This window comes from Lemur catta, chromosome 18 (genome assembly GCF_020740605.2).
Source record: "Lemur catta isolate mLemCat1 chromosome 18, mLemCat1.pri, whole genome shotgun sequence".
NCBI classification, from domain to species: Eukaryota; Metazoa; Chordata; class Mammalia; order Primates; family Lemuridae; genus Lemur; species Lemur catta.
The window spans coordinates 39,725,298-39,749,676 of NC_059145.1; the positions used below are offsets into that span (position 1 = coordinate 39,725,298).

At 53.1% G+C, this 24,379-nt stretch overlaps 2 protein-coding genes across 5 annotated transcripts in view; both read left to right on the top strand.

Annotated features, from left to right (window-relative positions):
- IP6K2 (inositol hexakisphosphate kinase 2) overlaps positions 1-10,242 on the top strand; it is a 29,905-nt gene extending 19,663 nt beyond the window's left edge. For 2 of the 4 annotated variants that reach the window (XM_045530291.1, XM_045530292.1), the window contains 5 exons: positions 3,060-3,388; positions 5,299-5,521; positions 6,399-6,574; positions 8,825-9,000; positions 9,468-10,242. In XM_045530291.1, coding sequence (XP_045386247.1) covers positions 3,060-3,388; positions 5,299-5,521; positions 6,399-6,574; positions 8,825-9,000; positions 9,468-9,968 — 1,405 coding nt within the window. In that variant the 3' untranslated portion in view covers positions 9,969-10,242. Of the gene's footprint in view, positions 1-3,059; positions 3,389-4,218; positions 5,028-5,298; positions 5,522-6,398; positions 6,575-8,824; positions 9,001-9,467 lie in introns of those variants that run through there. The other 2 variants (XM_045530294.1, XM_045530293.1) reach the window with 1 other exon arrangement.
- A 1,848-nt stretch (positions 10,243-12,090) lies between these two features.
- NCKIPSD (NCK interacting protein with SH3 domain) lies at positions 12,091-22,801 on the top strand. Its single transcript, XM_045530295.1, has 13 exons — positions 12,091-12,375; positions 14,956-15,065; positions 15,261-15,465; positions 15,903-15,993; positions 16,247-16,737; positions 17,807-17,977; positions 18,152-18,238; positions 18,325-18,463; positions 18,585-18,665; positions 18,850-18,978; positions 19,065-19,157; positions 19,296-19,468; positions 21,901-22,801. The coding sequence occupies exons 1-13, from the start codon at positions 12,205-12,207 to the stop codon at positions 22,102-22,104; spliced, it is 2,145 nt and encodes a 714-aa protein (XP_045386251.1). The 5' UTR covers positions 12,091-12,204; the 3' UTR covers positions 22,105-22,801.
- Positions 22,802-24,379: the final 1,578 nt, after the last annotated feature.

The window sequence follows — 24,379 nt, forward strand, 5'->3', positions numbered from 1 at the left end:
GGTGACCTGGGAAAAGGAAGTAGAGACCCTTACTGGACCTTTTGGCTTCCAACTGCAACCATGAGCCACACCCTAGTGAGATGCCATGAAAGACTGTTTTTGTCTGTTTCATTTTATTTTACTTATTTATTTTGAGACAGGGTCTTGCTCTTTTTCCTGGGCTAGAGTGTAATGGCATTATCATATCATAGCTTACTGCAACCTCAAACTCCTGGGCTCAAGCCATCCTCCTGCCTCAGCCCAGCTAATTTTTTTTTTCTTTTTTGTAGAGATGGGGTCTCACTATGTTGCCAGGCTGGTCTGGAACCTGGCCTCAAGTATCCTCCCACCTCAGCCTCCCAGAGTGCTAGGATTACAGGTGTAAGCCACGATGCCTGAGGCCCAGATTGTTTTTGTTTTTTTAAAATTTTTCATCAGAGGTGGGGATGGATGGCTTGTCGTGGTGGCTCACACCTGTAATCCTAGCACTCTGGGAGGCCTAGGTGGGAGGATCACTTGAGTTCAGGAGTTCAAGACCAGCCTGAGCAAGAGCAAGACCCCCTTCTCTACTAAAAATAGAAAAAATAAGCCAGCTGACCGCAGTGGCACATGCCTGTAGTCCCAGCTACTCAGGAGGCTGAGGCAAGAGAATAGCTTGAGCCCAGGAGTTTGGGGTTGCTGTGAGCTGGGCTGATGCCATGGCATTCTATCCGGACAACAGAGCCAGAGACTTTGTCTCAAAAACAAAACAAAACAAAAACACACACACAAAAGAGGTGGGGATGGGTAAGAGAGATAACTTGGAGAGAGAGATTTTTCTACTTAACTAAGTACATTTAAGGAATTCTGAGCAGAATGGGAAAGGGATTTGCATTGTTGTTAGCATTGCTCTGGTAGCAAAAGCAGTTTTATACCTCTAAGAAAGCTTTGGGTTGTGTTTCTAAAGCCCATCCCATGAAGAGCATCTTGTGCTTTCACAATTTAATAATTATGGTATCTGTGCTGTGCTTTGGTACTGGTAGGTGTAGGCTGACTGTGCATCAGTACCTTTCCTTTGCTATTGCTCTTACTCAAGGTCTTTTCAGTAGACTAATGTGAATCAGTCTGTGTAGACCTAGAGAAAAGGCTTGTGTGGTCAGGCATCTCAGAGCTCCATCTTCTGGGGAGAGTGTAGAATAGCTAGTTACCAGGGGCCTGCGCAGTGGCTCATGGCTGTAATGCTAGCACTTTGGGAGGCTGAGGTGGGAGGATCTGTTGAAGCCTGGAATTCAACACCAGCCTGGGCAATATAGCAAGACCCTGTCTCTACAAAAAAATAACAAAAATTAGCTGTGGGTTGTGGCATGCACCTGTAGTCCCAGCTACTTGGCAGGCTGAGGCAGGAGGATTGCTTGAGTCCAGGCATTCAAGGCTGCAGTGAGCTATGATTGCACCACTGTACTCCAGCCTAGGCAACAGAGCAAGACCCTGTCTCTTAAAAAAAATTTAGAATGGCTAAAATGTACTCATATTTACAGTCCCGTTGCCTGTGTTGCGTTTCTGGACTCTTCTTAGTACGTGACCTCCTGGAAGATTTTGTGGTGATGCAAAGACAGTGCCAGGCAATTAGAGCCGTAGGTTCTCTGCTCTTTGCATATAAGAAAGCTTATTGATTCCTATTCCTTAAGTCCAATTGGGGCCCACAGTCAGGTTCTCTGTGAAAGGAAGAGATTACACCAGTTTAAACTCTTTTAAAAGAGGCTACTTTATAAATAGAAAATATAAATATGTGGTGAAAACACTGTCATGGGAAAAGCTAAATGACCCATATGCATAGTAGGACTGCTGTACCAAGGCGGAAGTGCCAGAGACCGTGGGCTCTAGAGGCAGCTGTGTGGGGGCATCCAACAGTCTGAGGTTCACTTGGGAGCTGTGGCTTATGGTCCCTGGCCTGGAGTAAGTTTCTTAACCTTCCCTAATTGGCTTCATTGTGTGCAACATGGAGAGTAGTATCTACTTCATAGAAAGTATCATGAGGACAAAATAATATAAGAAGTTCCTGTAAGGAGCCTGGCACATAATAGGTGCTCTACCCACATTAGAGGTTAGAGGACACATCTCAAGCAGACCCATCCTCACTACCACCATCTCAGTTGGAGTCACGGGAACTGAAGGAGTTCCCAAGAAGATCACTGTACAGATACTGAAATGTAGCTCAAGCCCTGTAAGTAGTTCTAGTAGAGACTGTGTAGTCTGTAAATTGGACAAAACAGAGAACTAGCTTGACGTGCCCTGAAATGATTAACAGGGTGCATACACAGGTGTGCTTTGCTCATTATGCATCTAGTGTGTGGCTAGGCTCTAAGGCCCTGGACCTGGGAGGGGATGAGAGCACTGATTGCCCCTGAAGCGCAACTTTGGTTTAAAGGTGTGTCCCAGCTTTTGGTGATCAGGATAGAACTGATAAAAATAGTAGGTGACCTAGAACACCGTGTATCTTTTTAAACGGAGTTAGCCAGCCTCAATCAGTTGTTTTTAGATACAGCCGTTAATCATTAAAGCTGGGCCCAAGCTCCATTGCTAATAAGGTTAATGGGGCTTTGGCCTTGGGCAGGGACGGTGTGCGTCACCAACCTGGACAAGTAAATCTTACTAGATTGTGTGTAAGCAGGTTTTCCCTGTATTTAAATGCATTTTATAAAGATATAATTAGTGGAAAGACTTGGGCATCATTCACCTTAAGCTTGACAATTTTATTAGAAAATGGTAAGATTTAATCTGAGTATTAGGTTTGAAACTGTGATTTCACCTCATCGCAAGCATCGTGTTTTGCCTGCTGTAGTGGCTTTCCAACGTGGAGGTGGGGGGGCGCTGGCCGTTTAGGGGCCCCTGGATCCCATTCCCTGCCTGTCTACATCCGGCACCGCCCCCATGAGCTTGGAGTGTTTGTCTTTCTGCGGGAGGAGGCGGGGCCGGGGTGGGCGGAGCCCTGCGTGAACTCAGGCTGTTTGTCTTTCTGCTGGAGGAGCAGGCAAGCAGCTCTGAGGCGGTTCCCAGGCGGCTTCCAACCCTCATGTTATCGTTCTGTTTGCTTCCGGCAGAGAGTCCTGGCCCGAACAAGCCAAGAAGCCGAGACCAGTCAGACCCAGGGGCAGACAACAGGGAGAGGACGTGCTGGCTGCTGGACCCTGCCACTGCCCCCTTCTCCCTGCCGTCTGCACCCGGAGGATGAGCCCAGCCTTCAGGGCCATGGACATGGAGCCCCGCGCCAAGGGTGTCCTGCTGGAGCCCTTTGTCCACCAGGTCGGGGGGCACTCGTGCGTGCTCCGCTTCAATGAGACAACCCTGTGCAAGCCCCTGGTCCCGAGGGAACATCAGTTCTACGAGACCCTCCCAGCCGAGATGCGCAAATTTACTCCCCAATACAAAGGTGAGCCCCCAGCAGCAGGAAGGGTCTCCAGCGCCTGGCTAGGAGATGTGAGGGATCTTGGCCATGGAAGGCCCTGGCAGCCATCCCTGGAGCTCTCACCCCCTCCCACTCTGTGCTTTCCCTCCTCCTCCTCCTCTTGGCCCTCAGCCCAGCACCTCACCCTCAGTTTTCAAGCCTTGGTAAGATTGCTCGATTTTTGTTTGTTTGTTTTGTTTTGTTGGATTTGAGTTTATTTTTGGTGGAAGTGTAGTTGTGTTTTATGTTCAGGTATCTCTTGATCACAGTAACCTATAGTCCCCCATGGGGGGACTGTGGGGGAAGACTTTACCCAGAATACTTGCTGCCTGCTTTTTGTCCTCCAGGAAACCAGAAGCCCGGGTAATTAGGTAGGCTGGGAACAGGGTTGAGTCAGATGGAATGCAAGAGTGGGAGGCCTGTGCTGATTAGCTGAAGCCCTTTGCTATTACGGAATGTCCCCAAAATTGCTATGTGAAGGCAACCCTTTGATTCACATATGGTGACTTTTTATAATTTTTTTTGGGGGGGGGGACATCAGCAGCCACCAGCATGGTGTGGTCTTTCCTGGGGAGGGGGGGAATCTTTCATAATTCAAAGAAGAACCCATTAAAGAAATTAGTTTTAGATGTGCATTCCCTGGTTCTACAAAAGACACTAGGACAATTTAGGTTCTTCTGGGACTGTTGAAACATTGTTTTTAAAGATAGAATGTACTGGGTGCCTCTCTCTGTACTCTGAATATGCATGTGTGTTGTGGTGGGGGTGGGGGAGTTGGGGACCCTCACTTGGCCCTTCTCTGTTGTTTTTTCCAGGACAAAGCCAAAGGCCCCTTGTTAGCTGGCTGCCCCTGCCCCCTTTTTTCCCCTGGTCCTTTACCCCGTGGCCACAGGGAAGTGTGGTCCCTGAATTCCCCACCCCAGCTCCTCTGCGCCCAGAGCTGGGGGCCATCTCAGAAGTGTCGTCTCTCTCTGAGCACGCATTCCCCTGCAGCAAGCAAGCGAGCGAGCGGGCGGGCAGCAAGGACTGAGCACATTGAGTGATCCTGGGGCAGAGAGGCCTGGGAGGAAAGGTGTTCAGCCAGTCGTTTGTAAGGCGCTCGTCGGCACCTGCTGAAACGTTCCCACCTGACAGCCCCCTTCTCAAAGACTGTCTAATTACACATGGCAGGTTCTAGAGACTCGAGGGGGAGAGCTGCTTTCAAGGCCGCCATGTGTCTGTGCTCCCTGCCTAACCCCATCTGCCTTGTGTTCATTTTGTTCCTTTGTGACATGAGACTGTAAAGACGAATAAAACATATTTCAGAAGGACAAAAGGCTTGGGGTGCCCACCCGTGTGGGAGCGCTGCAGGAAGCCTTTGCTAGGGTGTCTGTTGTGCTGTGTGGTTTGTTTTGTTTGCCCCTTTATTTTGCTCTGCTTACCCAGTCTTCCCTTACCCTTGGATGCTTTTTACCCTCAGGCAAACCCTGTGTTCAGGCTTTGCTTTAAAGCAAGCCTTGAGGCTGTCAGAGTTCCTGTTTAGGGCATTAAAACTTCCCACAAGATATAAAAAGCAATGTTTTAAGTCTCTCAGGATTAGAAGAGTTAACATAAAAATTAATAAACATTTTCAATGATGGAAAAATGTGTCTTGTAATTCTTTGGCTTTTGCCTTGTTGAGTGCATTAGAGAGGAAGACTCTCAGCCATGTTTGCTCCCTAATTGCTTGTCTTGTATGGTGTCATCTTTTCTAGCTGTTTTGATATTTGTTAAGTTTGCAGATGAGTTTGGGGCCTCTGGCAACATAGAGACTAAGGAACAGGGTAAGAAAAAAACAAATGTTATAATCATGTTATTTAGAACGCATCTTCCTGTGGAATTAAAAGTCCTTTCTGCTCCTTACCCCCCTTTTCCAGGTGTAGTATCTGTACGCTTTGAAGAAGATAAAGACAGGAACTTGTGTTTAATAGCATATCCACTAAAAGGGGACCATGGAACTGTGGACATTGTAGATAATTCAGACTGTGAACCAAAAAGTAAGCTCCTAAGGTGGGCAAACAAAAAACATCACATCCTAGAAACAGAAAAGACCCCCAAGGACTGGGTGCGCCAGCACCGGAAAGAGGAGAAGATGAAGAGGTGAGTGTAGACCGCTGGGAGTGTTGGGGGTTTTGGTTACATCCCAGTTCCCTGGAGCTTAAGGACTCATGATGGATTTAGTAGGTGCCTTGTCACTCAGTGGCCAGTTCCCCACATGCCCAACTTCTCTTTAATTGACTCTGGGTTAGATTATGTCATTTTGGGTAAACAGCTGCAATGGCTACTATAAAAAAGATTCACTCTTTCTTTCCACAACTGCTGTGTGCCAGGCCCTATCCTGTGTCCTGGGGATGTAGCAGTGACTATGACAGGAGCTACCCTTTCACCTTGAGTTGCTCACCGATGGGGACAAAATGTGATCACTGATGTTGACATCCCCCAAACCCCAGGGTCCACCTACACATGGCCTTCCAAGTCCTGCACCTTGGCAGAGCTTATGAAAATATAAATTATATAAATTAAAATATGTATAATGTAGCTAAGTAGGTGGACCTACTCCCTCGGAATTTCCGTTCATATTTTCCCAGTCTCCAGCATTTGGAATCAGGGGAACCTGGATGTACCAGAGACCAGGAGATAGTACTAACTAGAGGAGGGCAAGGAAGGTTGGCTGCCTACCTGCAGGGGCCAGGGAGCAAAGACTGATCTTGCATCTTAGGTTCTCCTTGCTGTAGAAAACAGTGGTGGGCTGGCCCCTTAATTTCATTTTTTTAAATGAACTTTCTTGAGGTATAATATACTTGGGATAAAACGTACCCCTATGAAGTCTTCAGTGAGTTTTGGCAGGTGTGTGCACTGAAACACCACTGCATCAAGATATCAGACTTTCCATTACTCCAGAAAGTTCTTTCTTGCCTCTTTGGGCCTGAATTTTGATAAGACATAATTGATTTATTGGGTCCTTGTCTCTTTATAGCCATAAGTTAGAAGAAGAATTTGAGTGGCTAAAGAAATCTGAAGTCTTGTACTACAGTGTAGAGAAAAAGGGTAATATAAGTTCCCAACTTAAACACTATAACCCTTGGAGTATGAAGTGTCACCAGCAACAGTTGCAGAGAATGAAGGAGAACGCAAAGCATCGGAACCAGTACAGTATCCTTTGTTTGTGGGCCTCTCTGCCTTGGGGGAAGGGGGTGGGAAGTGAGGAAGGAACTTGGAGCTCAGAGAGAAAGCTTTGGTTTTTTATACTAAGATTGTGCCAGGACACCCTGTGTGATAACTGTGGGCAAATACCACCTCCCTCAGGGTTAGGGACTAGACTGGGAGTGTGCTTGTGGGGAGCAGGGGGTACTGGGTCTCTGGAGGTGAGGGGTGCCTCGTGAAGGGGCCAACTTGCATCAGGTGGGCTTTAGCCTGGCTAACCTAGAGGAAAAGGGCAAGGGGCTAGTCCCTGTTTTCACACTCCTTCAGAAGCCTCCAAACAGCGCTTATCTGTCAAGGGCTGTGAGGAGTTGTGGGGTAGGTGAGGAGACTTTCTTTTCAGTCCTGGTTCACCAGACTGGCACATGAGCTGTGCATAAGGAAAACACCAGGGTCCGTCCTTTTATTAATTTTTAATTTGTATTAGGGGAAAACATGTTAAAAATAGAATAATACATTGAACCCCGAAGTACCTATCACCCAGGTTTAGCAAGAATCCTTTAGAGATGATATTGTACATGTCCATTGGGAAGCACAGTGTTTAGTTGTCTTTTTCTTTTGCATCGTCATTGTCTTCGATCCATTTTTTTCATTAGGTTATTTTCTAATTTTGTCATTCTTCAGTCATTAACTGGAATTCTTCTATAAAGAGCAACTTTTCTTCATCAACTATGTGCTTGTCCTGAGGTACAGTTTATATAGAAAAACAGGTTAAATGTTCATTTTCCTTTATTTACTAGATATTTAGGATAATGAGTAGGTTCCCTAACATCCTCTAGAGGTGACCAGTGAGTTTTTTAGCATTATTATGCGTGCATGAATTTAAATATATTTGATGTGTTTTAGTCCATCACAGTTGTTATCTTACTGATGCTCAGATGGTCCCAAGTTTGGCTCACATGGAAAGAAACCTTTTCAGATAGGCTCCTGAGTCATTTTGACCCAATCATGGTAGTCTGTGATGGTAATCTTGCTTGTTGGTATGAAAAAATGGTCCAAGGCCATGTACATTTCCTTCCCCAGATGTGAACTCGACCATTCCTCTAGGCAGGGGTCAGCAAAACTTTTTGGTAAAGGGCTAAATAGTAAATATTTTAGGTTTTGTGGGCTAGAGTCTGTCTGTCTGCCATTGTAGCATAAAAACAGCCATAGACAATACTGTACTTGAGTGAGTGTGGCTGTGTTTAAAAACTTTATTTACGATCATTGAAATTGAATTTCATTTAATCTTCATGCATCATAAAATATTATATGTACTTTTTTTTATCTCTTAAAAATGTAAAAGCCATTCCTAGCTTACAGACTGCACAACACTGAGCTGCGGGCCAGTTTAGCAATTCCTGCTCAAGGGATCACTGGTTTCTTTTAATGGGAAATGATGAGACAACAGAACAGTATGCACATTAGGGGCTCTCATTACTTCTGGTCGTTGTTTCTAGACCTTTTCAGTGCACAGTGCTAGGAAACAGACATTTATTTATTTTTGAGAATTGGTCTCACTCCGTCATCCAGGCTGGAATGCAGTGGCACGATCAAAGCTTATTGCAAACTTTAACATCTAGGCTTAAGTGATGATCCTCCCACCTCAGCCTCCTGAATAGCTGACACTACAGGTGCGCACTAGCACGCCCAGCTAATTTAAAAATTTTTTGTAGAGACAGGGTCTTGATGTATTGCCCAGGCTGGTCTTGAACTCCTGGCCTCAGGCAGTCCTCTTGCCTCAGCCTCCCAAAGTGTTGGAATTACAGGCATGAGCCACTGTACCCGGCCAGTAGACGTTTATTTTAAAGAAAAAAGTATTTTCATGAGTTATACTGATATTTCCAGTTCACATTTAAGGCTATAGGATTTACTGAGCTTACTTGATTTCAATTTGTAATTGAAGACTTTCTGTTGTTGGACACTGGTCCTACACCTAGCTGAATTCAGGAAATGGTGTGTGTGTCTCCTACACTGGGAGAGCCTTGGCCTGGGTTGAATCCAAATGTAGGCTGTTGTCATGGCAGTCCCCTGACACGAAGTAAAAGTGCCACTTAGCTCTCTAGTCAGCCCTGGGCTTCCTGCAGGGGAGATGGGCAGGACTAATGGAGTCTGCTGTGGACTTGGGCTTCTCAGGGTCACTATATCCAGGCACTGTGCCCTGGGAGTGCCAAGGCCCCATGCAGTGGCACTTCTTTGGGGGTATTGTCCTTAACCACTCAGAATTTATCTTATTGGAGAACCTGACTTCCCGCTATGAGGTGCCTTGTGTCCTTGACCTCAAGATGGGCACACGTCAACATGGTGATGATGCTTCAGAGGAGAAGGCAGCCAACCAGATCCGAAAATGTCAGCAGAGCACATCTGCAGTCATTGGCGTGCGTGTGTGTGGTATGCAGGTGAGGAGTGTGCTAGTACTTGGCAAGGGCTGGCTGGCTAGGGCATCCATTTTCTGCCACTTCCCTGCCTTGGTACAGTTTTATTTGCTCAAAAGATTCCAGGTTTGACCCTACATGAGTCTGCTGCTTTCTGGTTACAAAGATGGCATGCATGCCTAGGTGATCCCCTCTGAGGTTGGCCTTGGTGGCTGAGTCCAGAGACTGGACAGGAGTAGGGAGGAAGGCAAGAGGGTTAGGCCCTCTCCACTGACCCAGATGCTGAGCAGGGGGCTGGGGCACAATGACCAAACCCAGGTTTGATGGCTGCATCCCAGGTAGGGGCTGAACAGAGAGGACAGTGACTCATTTATGACTGGTGTACTCGACAAGTTAAAGGATCTGATCTGGGCTGTCACATTGTACCATGCCCTGGGGTCCAGGCTTTAAGATGGCCCTTGGCTCCTGACCTGCTGGTCTCTCTCCCACAGGTGTACCAGGCAGGCAGTGGACAGCTGATGTTCATGAACAAGTACCATGGGCGGAAGCTGTCAGTGCAGGGCTTCAAGGAGGCACTTTTCCAGTTTTTCCACAATGGGCGGTACCTGCGCCGTGAACTCCTGAGCCCTGTGCTCAAGAAGCTGGCTGAGCTGAAGACGGTGTTAGAGCGACAGGAGTCCTACCGCTTCTACTCAAGCTCCCTGCTGGTCATCTATGATGGCAAGGAGCGGCCTGAAGTGGCCCTGGACTCAGATGCTGAGGACTTGGAGGACCTGTCAGAGGAGTCAGCGGATGAGTCTGCTGGTGCCTATGCCTACAAGCCCGTTGGTGCCAGCTCAGTAGATGTGCGCATGATCGACTTTGCACACACCACCTGCAGGCTGTATGGCGAGGACACCGTGGTGCACGAGGGCCAGGATGCTGGCTATATCTTTGGGCTTCAGAGCCTGATAGACATTGTCACAGAGATAAGTGAGGAGAGTGGGGAATGAGCTTGCTGACTGCTCCAGTACTTGAGAGACTCTCTTGTGTCCCAGGCACAGCTGTGCTGCGTCGGGGAGGAGGCCAGTATGGCCAGGTGGTGGCCCCTGCAGCCTGGAGCTGATGTGTAGTGGCCTGTGTGAGCCCCAGCCTGAGCCAGCCCCAGCTGTGCTTGGAGTCTTTATTTATTTTAACTATTTCTTCAACATTCCATGTTTGATGATGCAAATACCTCTTTCTTCCCTGAGTGTATATGTTCTAATACAAATCTTTTTGTTTATTGTACACAATGCTGATGTCATTCTTTCCAGGGGCAGGCAGCCCCCCTCCCAACCCACACAAGCCTCACCACATGCTGTGACCTCCTCCCTGGCCCAGCAATATTCTCCTGGCCACTGCTCCCACCCCATGGATCAATGCTAAAATCACCATAGCCTCTTAGCTTGGTCCTCAGTCCCCCAACCTAACACCCTGAGATCACCCAAAAAGAACCCCCCGACACACAGGTCCCTCTGGGGTCTGTACTGGCCAAGGTCTTTCCATGACCCTGTGCAGCTTAAGCCAAAGTTGGGCAGCAGGTGCTCCAAACTTTGGGTCCAGCTTTTGATTCCTCTTGTGCCCCTAGCAGCAGCTAGTTCGCTGGACATCATGGTGTCAGATATCCTGGGGCCAATACTGGGGTCTCAAGTAGCTGCTAGGCCCAGGTCCATTGGTACCCCTGGGCTCTGTGGTAAAGGGGCCCAGGTGGTAGAGGGCTGAATGAGGAGTGTTCTGGTAGGTAGTCCTCTTAGACACCTCAGAACACTACCTGTCACCACTCCTACCCAGCCCTGGGCCACAGTACAATTATACTCATCTTTCAGGGAGTCCCAGCCAACATACCCCCTGAGAGCTACTACTGCTGTGTGCCAGGAGGTCTTTTGGAAGGAAGAGGGTCTAAGGGAGATCTTGAACTGCTGAGCCAGACCTGATGCAGAGAAGGCAGGGGTCTGGATGTCAGATTCTAGCAGCTTTACGCCTCATCTGAACCTCCCAGTACCTACCTCCTCCCCAAGGCCCACTGAGCCCTATGTACTCCGCCTAAAAACATAGGTCAACTGTATACACTGGCCTAGTTGTGCCCATACCCCTGCTTTCTGGGCTCAGGCTTCCTGAGGAGAGTGTGTGGCCAGACCAGCCCTCCCCTCCATCCTCTCCCTCAGAGCCTCTTCACTGGGTTCCACAGGCACTCACACTACAAGGATTTCAAAACCTGGAGGTCTGGGCTGACTGGAAAGTTGGGTGAGTCAAACATGCACTTAAGGCCACTTGGTAACCTACTTCCTACCCCTGCCAGCCCTCCTGTAGGCTCTCAGAAGGGGACGTCAGAAATAATCTAGAGTTTAAAGTCCTATAAAGACAATAAAACAGAGCAAGATGATAGCGATTGACAGGGGTGGGAGTTTGACAACCTTATGCTGTGAGAGAGCAAGGGGAAGACTGTCCCAGATAAAGGGAACAGAATATGCAAAGACTCAAGACACAGCGGGAAACAGAAAAGAAGCCAAGGCTGAAGGGGGAGAAGGGGTAGGGGTGGGGAGCAAATATGGGAAGACTCTGGACAAAGAACAGCCCAGCCTGGTTTCTTTCTGTTCTTACTGCACCACCCTTCTCCCCCGACCCTGCCCCATCACACACACACTGGCTCCACATTGGCTACCACTGGCACAGTACCGGGGCAGGGACTCAATGAAGAGGTGTCGTGAAGCCTAGACACGCCAAGGAGACCTGGCCTCTTCTGGGGCTTCCAAGTGTTGGTCAGCGGGATCCAACAATGAGGCCGGCCTCCCGGGTCGCCGTCCTTATTGTTAGTAGGCCAGGACCGACTCCCCAGGGGCGGCGGGGGCGCATGGGCTACGACCGGAGCGCGCCTTCCCCGGGAGGTAGGACAAGCCACAGCTCTCAAACTTGAGCGGGGAAAGGGCCAGGCGGGGAAAGCCGAGGCTGGGGTAAGGAGCCCAGAGTCGCAGAGCTCCTGGCCACAGGGGGAGGCTGGCTCAGCAGGCCCGCCCCGCCGTGTCGCTCGGGGCCGCGAGGGTGCGCGGCGCTCCCTGCGTGGGCCGACACACTCCGGGGCGGGGCTTCGGCGGGCGTGCGCCGCGCGCACGCGTGGTGTGTCACGGGGCGGGGCGAGCGCTGTGTGGAGTTCCCGGCCTGGCGTTCTGGCTCTGCAGCCCCCTGCCGCCTCCCCTGCCCCGGCCCGGCCCCATGTACCGCGCGCTGTACGCGTTCCGCTCGGCGGAGCCCAACGCTCTGGGGTTCGCCGCGGGCGAGACCTTCCTGGTGCTGGAGCGCAGCAGCGCGCATTGGTGGCTGGCGGCGCGGGCGCGCAGTGGTGAGACAGGCTACGTGCCGCCCGCCTACCTGCGCCGCCTGCAGGTGAGTGTGGCCCTCTCGGCCCGGCCTCCGCGGCCCCTGGCACTGGACCCCTTGACAGGCCGGCAGAACCAGCCTAAGGACCCCAGACTCCCCGGGACCCGAGGCAGAGACCTCTAGCGGACTGGGAGTTTGAGAACCTGACCCTGAGACCCTAGGCCCATGGAGACTGAGAACCCAAGGGCCAGCATCCCGCACAAAAGACCATGCCCTTGACAGCCTACCCAGATCTACCAAAAGACTAACTCTGGAACTGGGACCCTTTGGGACCCCAGAGTGTTCAGTATTAAAATCTCCATCTGAATAGAGTTTAAGAGCACCCCGAGTCTCCAGCCCCAAATTCTGGCCAGTCACCTAAATCCTTGACACCCCTTAACATGCCCCTTCTCTAGATCCCTAGTATTCCACATTCTTGCCCCTCCCTCAGGCCCCCAGTTGGAGCCACCGCCTCCACCACTGAGACCTGGGCCACCTTGGACACCACCTGTTTCCCCAAACATCCTCCAGGTCCTCAACCCCCCACTTGGACCCTGCAGCCATAGATACCCCCATCCCCTAGGTGACACCCAAGCCCTGGGACTTTTGTGTCTTTAACTGTCCTGTACTCATCCACCCTCTAAGCTCTTCCCAAGACTCCCCCAACCCTATTTGAACCAAGGACCCCAGCCCCTGCTGACACTCCCTGGCACCACTCCGTCTACTCCCCAGGCCTCAGGTCCTGACTTCTCAGACTTACCTCCTCTTACTTCCTTTGAAAGTGGGGGAGCTCCATCCCTCCTTGTCCTGAGCCTGGAGTAGGGGCTGCTTCCATTGTGAGGAAGTGAGTCCTCCTCATGGCTTCCCCTGGTCTGACCATGGCCCCATTTCCTTCTAGAAGAGGCTGCAGTCCCAGTTCCTGTTTCCCTGAGAGAAGCCCTGCTGCAGGGCCTGGGGCGTGGTGTCTCCAGCTGGTTTATTCTGATCACTGCAGGAAGGCGGGCCCAGGACCGCCTGGCCTGTGCCTGATACCCCCCACCCCATCCTAGTCCCCAGCTTTTAGAAACATCCTGTTCCAGCCCGGTTCAAGACAGAAATAACAGGATAAATTTGGACATGTCATCTGGTCTTAGCAAAGGGAATGGGCCCTGGGCCCTAGGGGCTTCCTCACAGACTCTCAGCCTGATCCCATCTAGGAGTGTCTGGGATAAGAGTGGGGGGCCCTGGACACCAGGGCTGCTGGGCCTGGAGTGAGTGTGTCAGACCCAGCCTTTTTGGGAATGGAGTCTCATTGAAGGCCTGGGGAAAGTCCTGTCTCTTCCCCTACTGGGCATAGGTCACAGGCCTGAGTCCCCTGCCCCAGCCAGGACCAGTGGGGCAGGGTGTTGGGGGAGGCCAGAGAGGCTACCATCTTCTGTGTCACTGTCTCTCAGTTTCTTTCTGCGTATCTCTCTCCGTTTCCCTGACTGCGTATCTCTGTCTGTGTCATTCCGACTCTCCACCTGTGTGTGTTTTCTTTCTTCTTCCGACTCTCTCCCACTCTCTGTCTCTAGCTTTCAGTTTCTTTCTACGTTGTCTCCCTCTGCCTGCCTCCCCATTCCTCTCTGAGCTCCTGTCTCTCTGCATGTCTTTCTTACTCTGTGTGTGTGTGTGTGTGTGTGTGTGTGGTTCTCTTTCTGTCTTCCTCTCTGTCTCTGTCTCCCTGTACTCTGGCACACCCCATACCACCTGGAGGGCTTTGCTGACCTCTGTGCCCACCTCTCTGTCCCTCTCAAACTCACTCTGGAGTGAGTTCACCTCTGCTCTGAGGCTCCTGTGTCACCAGATGGACCATGTTTGCCAGGAAGACGGGGGGGGGTGGCTGGTTCCACAGTTGCCACCCCACAACCCCACCCCATGCCAGACAGGCAGGTAGACTGGACCCTGGGTTGCTGAGCATGTCACCCAGAGCCTGGAGCAGGGGCCAGGCCCCTCTCTCGTGTCCATCCTTAAAACATAGAACTGCTTCCCAGGGCAGGTCTGGGAGCTTACTTGAGGGCACCTTGAGGGCATGAGGGCTGGCAGCAGGAATAGGGAGGGGAGGTCTGTTTGGCCCATTTTTGGCTCCCAGGGTCTGCAGAGGACAGGGCTGTTCTGGAATATGACCTTGGTTTTGTGAAGAATCAGCAAGATCCAGAGTGATTTATTAAGGATTCCAGACGTTGGAGGCATCCTGCTTGGCATGTCAACCTGGGCTTTGAGCCAAGACTAGGGATAGACTAGGTGTGTGCTTTTGGCCACAAGCAGGGGGTCCCTGGGCTTTGTTTTGTTTTTGTCCCTTGGCTTTCAGAAACATCTTAGCCAAGAGCCTCCCTGTGGGGTAAAATCCTGAGTGGGGTCTCAATATGTAAAGTAGCAGCAGGGGACCACCCTGTGCCTTAGTTCCCTGAGTGACACAGCTTGAGAACCCCATTCCATATTCTAGTTCAACTTCCTGTGCTCGTGGCTAGCATTCCAGGCTTCAGCTGTAGTGGTCCTGTGCCCTCGGTTCTGTCTGGGCGGGCTAGATCTGGGCTGAGCACCTCCACTTGGCCCCCAGGTCTAACTCTGCCCCCTGCCCCTCCCCAGGGCCTGGAGCAGGATGTCCTCCAGGCCATTGACCGGGCCATCGAGGCTGTGCACAACACAGCTATGCAGGATGGTGGCAAGTACAGCCTGGAACAGCGCGGAGTTCTCCAGTAAGTGCAGTGGGAGGTGGAGTGGCACCTCCCAGTGAGCATGGTGGAGTGGGCTCCTTCAGTGAGTGCTAGAGATGTGGGGAGGGCAGGGGGAGATGGGGATGTGAGGGGTCTGGGCTGTGGGGTCCCAGTATCCCACAGAGAACATATGAGAACTTTGGGAGCTGTAAAGTAGTTTCCCTGTCCCTCCATTAGGAAGCTGATCCACCACCGGAAAGAGACCCTGTCTCGCAGAGGCCCCTCAGCCTCCAGTGCTGCAGCAATGACCCCATCCACCAGTGACCACCATCTGGATGCTGCTGCTGCCAGGCAGCCCAATGGGGTGTGTCGAGCTGGGTTCGAGCGGCAGCACAGCCTGCCCAGTTCTGAGCATCTTGGTGCAGATGGAAGCCTCTACCAGGTACATGGTGAAGGCATCCTGGAGAAGGGAGATGGGTAGGGCTTAAAGGCTTTGTCCAGGCTAGGCATGGGGGCTCACACCTATAGCCCTAGCATTTTGGGAAACTGAGGCAAGAGGATTCCTTGAGCCCAGGAGTTTGAGACCATTCTGAACAACATAGCAAGACCCTGTCTCTACAAAAAATAGAAAAATTAGCTGGGTGTGGTGGTGCACAATTGTAGTCCCAGCTACTTGGCAAGCTGAGGCAAGAAGATCACTTGAGCCCAGAAGTCTGAGGTTGCAGTGGCTATGATGACTCTACCGTACTGTAGCCTAGGTGACAGAGTGAGACCCTGACTCTAAAAAGAAAGAAAAAGCTTCATCCAGAGGTTCAAGGAGTCCATATGGGGTGGCATCCTATCCTCCCAGATTCCCAGATCCTACTTCTGTCTTCCCAGATCCCACCGCAGCCTCGCCGGGCAGCACCTGCCACACCTCCCCCACCTGTGAAACGCAGAGACCAAGAGGCCCTGGTGGCCTCGGGGAGTGGTAAGAAGGCAGGGTTGAGGGAATTGAGGTGGGGGTGCCCTGTGATTAGAATGGTTGCCCTGCCCATATCAGGGAAATGGGGGCTCCAGGCTTGGGGAGAAGACAGGGCCCCCATGTTGGGACAACTGGGGGCTCTGGGTATAGAGGGGAGGTAGAGCCTAGCAGAAGAAGTGGGCCCTGTACTGGGGGACAGGGGCCCTGGGGTGGGAGGGGCAGGGGCTGCCCCAGCACAGCATCCACTCTTTGCTCACAGGCAGCCGCAACGCCATGCCTTCCGGGGGTAGTTCCATGTCTAGCGGCTCCTCAGTCAGCAGCACCTCCCTGGACACGCTCTATACCAACTCCAGCCCATCTGAGCTGGGCACCAGCTGCTCACCCACACCCCCACCTGTGCCCCGCCGGAGCACGCACACCACTGTGTCCCAAGCCCAGCCCCCTCCCTCCAAGGAACCAGCTCCTGAACCCCCTGCAGAGGAAGTGGCAGTTGGTACAACCTCAGCCCCCGATGACCTAGAGGCCCTGGATGCACTGAGCCTGGGGACCACAGAGGAAAAGGCAGTGGCTGAGACAGCTGTGCCAAGGACCATTGGGGCAGAGCTGATGGAGCTTGTGCGGAGAAACACCGGTCTGAGCCATGAATTATGCCGTGTAGCCATTGGCGTCGTGGTGGGTCACATCCAGGCCTCCGTGCCAGCCAGCGCACCTGTCATGGAACAGGTCCTCCTCTCGCTGGTGGAGGGCAAGGTGAGGTGGGCAGCACAGCCAGGAGCCTCCCTACCTTTGGGCCACCCTGCTAACCCCACCCTGTTCTCATCTTCACACATTTGTCCAGTTTGTACGTGACAGGTATTTGTCAAGTTCTGGGCTTTCATTGTGCTGGGTGTTGGGGATGTTTGAGCTGATCCCTGTAGGAGGAAAGGAGGAATAGCGTGCCAGGCAGAGGTGCAGCCTGGACAAGGACAGTGAGGCAGGGCTGAGACTGGCTCATGGGGTGAAGCAGAGCAGGGCTGGGATGGCTGGAACACAGGGAGTGAGGGCAGGTGGCATGGGAGGAAGTGAGACCTGGAGCAGGTAATGGATGAGACCAGATCTGGGTGGCCAAGAGTTCTGTCTGGCTGCAGAGAAGGCATAAACACAGGGCATGGGTGAGGGCAGTACCCTGCTGGCCTTGGCAGTGGAGAGGCGTGGGTGCTTGGAGAGCTATGATGGAGGCCTAAAGGCTGGCTTGGACAAGAGGGAGTGAGGTGTGTAGGCATCATGGGATGGTTGGGGTCCTTTGCCAAGGTTGGGGCAGCGCTAGTCAGGAGCAGGATTGGAGGGCAGTGAGCCTGTCTACACGATGGGAGCCAGATTGGCCAAAGGTCCCTCTTTAGGGCACCATGGTCCCTCTTACAATTCTGGTTGAGTGTGGGGGGATGACAGTGGGTTAATGGGCTTGTCTGTGCTGGGCATGGCAGCCAGTGCCTGGTCAGCAGGGTTTGAAGAAAATGTGGGAGGTGGGTAGATGACAGGCCTGCTGCCACTTTGTGTGGAATGGGAGGGTAAGGTCTCAGAATCACATTCAGGCAGTGACAGTTCATGGCCTTCTTCTTGGGGCAGTTATCCAGATCTAGGATGATAGGAAAGTTGTTAGAAAAGCCCCCACAGACGTGTGTCATGCAGAATCCTGTGCCGGGAGGTCATCAAGACTGGGGTTGAGCCCCCTACCCAGTGTGGGCCATATAGGACTTGAGTGGGACTCTGCAGGCTTGGGGACTTCCTGGAGATGGTGAGGGCAGGGAATGTGCTGAGCTGTGCCTCTCCTCTCCCCCAGGACCTGAGCACAGCCCTGCCCTCAGGGCAGGTCTGCCATGACCAGCAGAGGCTGGAGGTGATCTTTGCAGACCTGGCTCGGCACAAGGACGATGCCCAACAGCGCAGCTGGGCCCTGTATGAGGATGAGGGCGTCATCCGCTGCTACCTGGAGGAGCTGCTGCATATTCTGGTGCGGAGTGGGGGCCCATATGTATCCCCCAACATGTGGAACAGTGACCCCCACCCTGCACCTTCCCCCCTCGATGCTTAGGAGTCTCCTCTGCACACATGCACTCAACTCTCTCCCATGTGGCCGCACAGCTCGGCTCACATGGGTGACTCTCACACTTCTTTCTCCCTACAGACTGATGCAGACCCTGAAGTTTGCAAGAAAATGTGCAAGAGAAATGAGTTCGAGTCTGTCCTGGCCTTGGTGGCCTATTACCAAATGGTGTGTGCAAGACAGAGGGGAGGGGGCACAGAGGGACGGGGTAGGGGTGGGGATTCCGGGCACTGAGCACACAGGGTCCCCTGCAGGAGCACCGAGCATCGCTGCGGCTGCTGCTCCTCAAGTGCTTCGGTGCCATGTGCAGCCTGGATGCAGCCATCATCTCCACACTCGTGTCATCTGTGCTGCCGGTAGAGCTGGCACGGGACATGCAGACAGACACACAGGGTGAGGCCGGGGGAGGGGGAGCCGGGTGGTGGAGATTGCTGCCATCTGGAGGGGGTTCCCGCCATCTGCTGGGGATTCCTGCCATCTTCAGGGGCTCTGACTATCTGCCTTGTCCCCCCAGACCACCAGAAACTCTGTTACTCTGCCCTCGTCCTGGCCATGGTCTTCTCCATGGGGGAGGCAGTGCCGTACGCACACTACGGTAAGAATGCATGTCACAGCCCAGCAGACCACAGGTCCTGGAGCCAGGGCTCGTGGCCTGGGGACCTGCTGACTTCACAGCCTGGCAGGGATAGGGCGTCCCCAAGGCTCTCAGAAAGCCATGAAGGCTGAGTAATGTTGGGGGAGGGGACAGGGCTACAGACTTCTGTGTGCCTCTCTCCCAGAACACCTGGGCACACCCTTTGCCCAGTTCCTGCTGAGCATCGTTGAGGATGGGCTGCCCTTGGACACCACAGAGCAGCTGCCGGACCTCTGCGTGAACCTGCTTCTGGCTCTCAACCTGCACCTGCCAGGTGGGGTGGGGCCCGGCTGGGAGGTGGCTGACCAAACAGGGGCTCTCCAGGCTCAGCACCTTGTCTATACCCATGTCCTTTCTCAGCCCCTGACCAGAATGTCATCATGGCCGCCCTGAGCAAACATACCAATGTCAAGATCTTCTCTGAGAAGCTGCTGTTGCTCCTGAACAGAGGAGGTGAGAGCACAGGAATCTGTGTGGGTACCACTTTGATGCCCTGTGACTCCATGACCCCCTGTAATGACTCCTGCAATCCCTGGGGTGACTCTGGGACCCCTGCAAGGAGTGCCTTGACCCGTGACCTCTGCCTCCTAGATGACCCCGTGCGCATCTTCAAACATGAGCCACAGCCGCCACACTCTATCCTCAAGTTCCTGCAGGATGTATTCGGCAGCCCCACCACAGCTGCCATCTTCTACCACACAGACATGATGGCGCTCATTGACATCACTGTGCGGCACATCGCGGACCTGTCCCCTGGAGATAAGGTGCCTGGAGGTGGCTGCAGCAGGGATGGTTACTGTGTGGAAGCGGAAACAAAATGGGATTGACATGACACTGAGTGGAGATGAGGGGACAGGGCCACTGCTGGAGCCAGTTAAGTGTAGGAGGCCATTCAGAAACTGTGGCAGGCACGCCAAGAGCAGAAGGAGCCAGCCGTGGGGTGATGTGGAGGCAGGGTGTCTGGAGAAAGCTGGGGTGGAGGGAGTGGTGGAAGACGAGGAAAGAGGGGCTAGAGTTTATATGATAACTTGGCGGCTGCAGCAGGAGGTTTCGATCCCTTAGAGGAGGGGGCAATGCTCTGATGAGCGTCCCAGGTGGAAGTGAGACTGTGAAAGCAGAGTGGAAGCTGGCCAGCAAGGAAGCAACCTCAGAGGGCTGGGGGGGTGGGGAGAGGCTGCACAGTGGTGAAAAGAGGCCATCCTCGGAGTGTGCTGGAAGTGGGTCTGGCAGGGCTTGCTGCTGGATTTATTTTGAGCAACAAGGTGGCTGAAGTGCTGATCATTAACGTGGGGACGGCCAGGAGAACTCCTTGGGGAAAAAATAGAGATGTGTTTTGAATGTGTCAAGGTTGAGGCGGTACCTGCTAGTCAGCCACGTACCGGGGGCTTCAGGGAGGCAGTGGGGGTGAGTGGGCACTGGAGAGACGCTTTGGAGCTGTCTGCGCAGAGATGTGATGGAGCCTGTGACGGCGCGATCACCTAGGGAGTGAGATGGATGGACAGGCAAGAAGCTCGGGCTTCGGCCCTGGGCACAGCTGGGACAAGCAGGGAGTTTCCAGGAGGAGGACCAAGAGCAGGAGCCCCAGAGCTGCGTACGTGGAGGAGGAAGGAGATCAGCCATCCCCACACCGTTAGGAGCCAGAGTAAGATGAGGGCTGAGAACTGGCCGTTGGATTTGCCTCATGGAGTTCAGTGGTGATTGACAGGCAGTGTCTGTGGTTGGGAGGGAAGAGAGTCTGAATGGAGAGTTCGAGAGAATTTGAAATTATTGGAGAATGGAAATGAGGGAGGAGTTGGAAGCAGTAAATGGAGACAATGCTTATGAATTTTCTAGGAACAGGAGCAGAAAAATGGGGCGCCGCTGGAGCGAGACCAGGGGTCAGGGAGAGCATTTTAAAGGCGGGAGATGCTGGTGCTTGTGCTGAGCCAGAGGGAATGGTCTAGGAAGCACAGAGAAGTGGATGGTGTGTTAGGGACGGCAGCCACTGCAGGAGTCCAGTAGGCGAGGCCGCAGGGAAGGGTCCAGGCCCACACGGACAGGAGCCGGGCAGTTCATTCATGGGGGAACAGGTGGGATGTGGGTACTGAGAAAGGCAGGCAGGTTTCTGAAAGATTGTTTCTGTTTTCCCGTGGAGCACAAGGCTAGCTGACCAGGCTTTGGAAGACAGAGGAGGCGGGCAACGGCGCTGTAAGGGAGAGTGGACGCAGCAGGTCCCTGCAGTGCTACGTGTCCATCCGAGGCTTGTGGTGGGGAATGAAGTTCAGACCTGTACGCGGCTCTGTACTTGTCTACTGCCTAGACACTGGCCTGTGATGGCCAGGGCTGGGACTTAGCAGGGTGATGCTGCCTAAAGGTGGTTTGGGTATTGATTCCTCTAGTTAAAAGTAAAGAGAGAAATGAGAGACGAAGAAAAAGTGCTGGGGTCAGGTCAGTGGATTGGGGGCCTCAGGGAGGATGAGGAAGAGCTTGGCTGTTGAGTCCCAGGGGCTGTTGGGACAGCTTCAGCCAGAGGTGCTGAAAGTAAGGGTTGGGGGAGCAGGTGTTGGGGGTGGATTCAGGACAGCTGTGGAAGGTGAGTCGGTCAGGTGTTAGAGATGGCTTGGATGTGAAGTGTGAGGGGAGAGGAATCGGAGGGGACACCGTGCTTCAGGCCTGCGCTTTTGGATTGACAGCGGTGTTCTTCCCGGAGATAGAGCGCGAGAAAGCCTTCCGCTTCGGGAGGGTGGCGCAGGGCGTGAGTTTGACAGTGCAGATAGGCAGGTTTGAGATGTGCAGGCAATGACAGGCAGCTGGACAGGTCTCACCTGGAGCTCACAGGAGAGGTCTAGCAAGAGGTATGAGGGTGGGTCACTATTTGAAGCTGTGGGTATGAACAAGATCTTTCAGGGCGAGAAAGGATAGGGTGAGAAGCAAAGGGTCTCTGACAGACAGACAGATGGGCAGGTCTGCCCTGGGCAGGCCACATCCGGGGACTGTCTGTGGCTGGAATAATCCATTCATGTACTGATTATTCAACAACTATTGAAGACCAGTTCTGTGCCAGGTACATTCTGGGTGCTGAGGTTGCAGCTCTGACGTCCAAGTGGCATGAGCTGATCCACAGCCCTGGGGTCCATGGGCGGTAGTGGCCTGTCCCTGTCTGGTGGCAGTTGCAGTGCCTCCCTGGGGTCCCTGAGCTGGCCTGCTCTTCCCACAGCTGCGCATGGAGTACCTCTCCCTGATGCATGCCGTGGTCCGCTCCACGCCCTACCTACAGCACCGCCACCGGCTGCCCGACCTGCAGGCCACACTGAGACGAATCCTGGCTGAGGAGGAGGCCTCGCCCCAGTGCCAGATGGATCGCATGATTGTTCGAGAGATGTGCAAGGAATTCCCTGTGCTAGGGGAGGCCCCCAGCTAGCACTTTCCTTTCCTCCCTTCCCTGCAGCCCCAGTCAGGGTGCAGGGGACTTGGGGCTTGGCCCTAAGAATGTTTTGCACTGACAGTGGGGGCAGTAAGGTGGAGGAAGGGACCCTAGCAGGGCCCCCCACCTTAAGTAGACCTTATATAAGGGGCCAAGTGTAGGATTGGGGACCACGGTCTGGGAGCTGCCCTGGGGCAGGGGGAATATGCAAGCTGAAGCCCTTCTATCCCCATATAGGCCACCTCTTCAGCATGCCCCCCTTCACCCCATACCCACACGCACACTTGGAGTCCCGCTGCTGCTGCTCCAGGCTGGGCCACAGCCCCCAACCCCACCCCACCTGGTCTGTGTCCTGGGCCTCAGCAAGCCATGTCCTTGGGGCGAGGGAGGCATCTCCCACCAGCTCTGTTCTTTGCCTTAGCTTTGCAGTGAGTGCTGCTCATGTGCTCCCCCTGCCCCCACGGGGCTCACTGCCCCTCACTCCCACCCCAAGAGGCCTTGGCCAAGCTGCTGCTTTGAAAGCGGGATCTTGGAGACAGGCCATCCATCCTGGAGCCTCACAGAACAGGATGATGGCGCTGAGAAAGCCAACGACAGAATCTATTTTCTCTGTAAAAATGTAGACTGAAAAGCCATGTGTATTTTCCTATGTGCTGCAGCTCTCCTTTGGAAATAAATCACAGGCGTCTGGAAACAGGCTTCCCTGAATGATCCTGGGGTGCTAGGAGGGGATGGGCAGGAGTGCTGAGGTCTCAGGACCCCATCGCTGTGGCTTGCACTGACCTCTCCAGCCTGAGGAGGTGAGGGGCCCTGACAGGCCCAGCCTTCAAGGTCCTTTGAGCCCTGTTCCAGCCTCTTCTCCCTGAGCCCCCACTTCTCCTGGGACCCAGCCACAGCCCAGTGCCCCAATGGTACACTTGCAGGAGTACCTCCAGGCTTCACTTACATCTCGCTCTTTGCTTTAAATGCCACCCTCTCCCCTCTGTTGAAGCCCTGTTATCCTTCAGAGCTGTTGTCGAATGAAGCAGGCCCTACCCCCAAGCCCTGGCCTCCCTGGACACTGGCTCTCTCCAGCCTTATTTCCTTCCCTCATTGGTCCTTGGGTCCAGCAAGATCCCCTCATTTTGCAACCTCAGCAGAGATCTGGTAATTATGGTAGGGCAAAAAGAACATCTTAACAAGCATGGGGTTGGGTTTACACTACTGTTTTAGAGGAGTTAGGGGCCAAAGTTTGGCAGAAGCTTCATTCTCCTCATGGGTTCCAAAGTTAACAAAGAGGCTCTCACTATAAGTGGGGGAGGAGAGTCAGGAACCCCCCACATGCAGATACCAGTCAGAAGTGGTTTTTTTTATTTTGAGACTGGGGTCTTGCTATGTTGCCCAGGCTGGTCTTGACCTCCTGGGCTCAAGTAGTCCTCCTGCCACAGCCTCCCAAGTAGCTGGGAACGTGGCACATGCCACTGTACCCAGCTCAAGTGGTTTTCATCATTTCCCATCATTTTTTGCCCAGAATTCCTCATTCATCAGGCAATTCCACACATCATTGACACTGTGGCTTCTGGTTATGACTTTTTCATTCTCACTGGGATGCTGAAAGCGGGGGCTGTTATTCTCCCAACAAGAATATAATGCAGCAAGCGGCACAGGGAGGCCAGGGCTAGGAGTGGGGGCCCCGGGAAAGAGGCTCTCAGGAAGCTGAGGCGGACACATGATGGGAAGTCGGTGAGAGTGAAGCACGGGGTCTGGAGGGGAGACCCCTCTCCATCGTGGACCCTGTCAGAAGGCTGAGCACACAGGCTCACTGCCCCGCAGGAGGGGCTGACTGGCCCCCAGTAAAGCTCTGTGGGGTACAACCTGGTTACTCCTCTTCATCCTGGAGACATTCTGCCTTCCTTTCACATCCAGGATCAAGGACACAACTCCTTTTTCACTGGGCTGCTGAAGGCAGGGAACCGTTGTTCTCAGGAGATGGTGTCATTCAGTGAAAAGCACAGGTCCCAGGAAGCTGAGGCAGGAAACTCTGACAGCCTCTGTGACTTGCTCTGTTCCTTGTCATGATGCACACACCAACCTCCTGGGAACTGCAGGGCTATGCTGTGCGCTCTGTCCCAGCGCTGACACCTAGAATAAAGTATGGCCCCATGGCAGAAGCCCCTGCCCACTTCTGCAGGGTTGTCCAGTGGGGCCCTTGCGTGTGTTGGTAAGGAATGCAGAAGCTCCAGCTGACAAAGTTACATAAATGCTGGGTCCTGGTAGCAAGCAAGACTCCAGG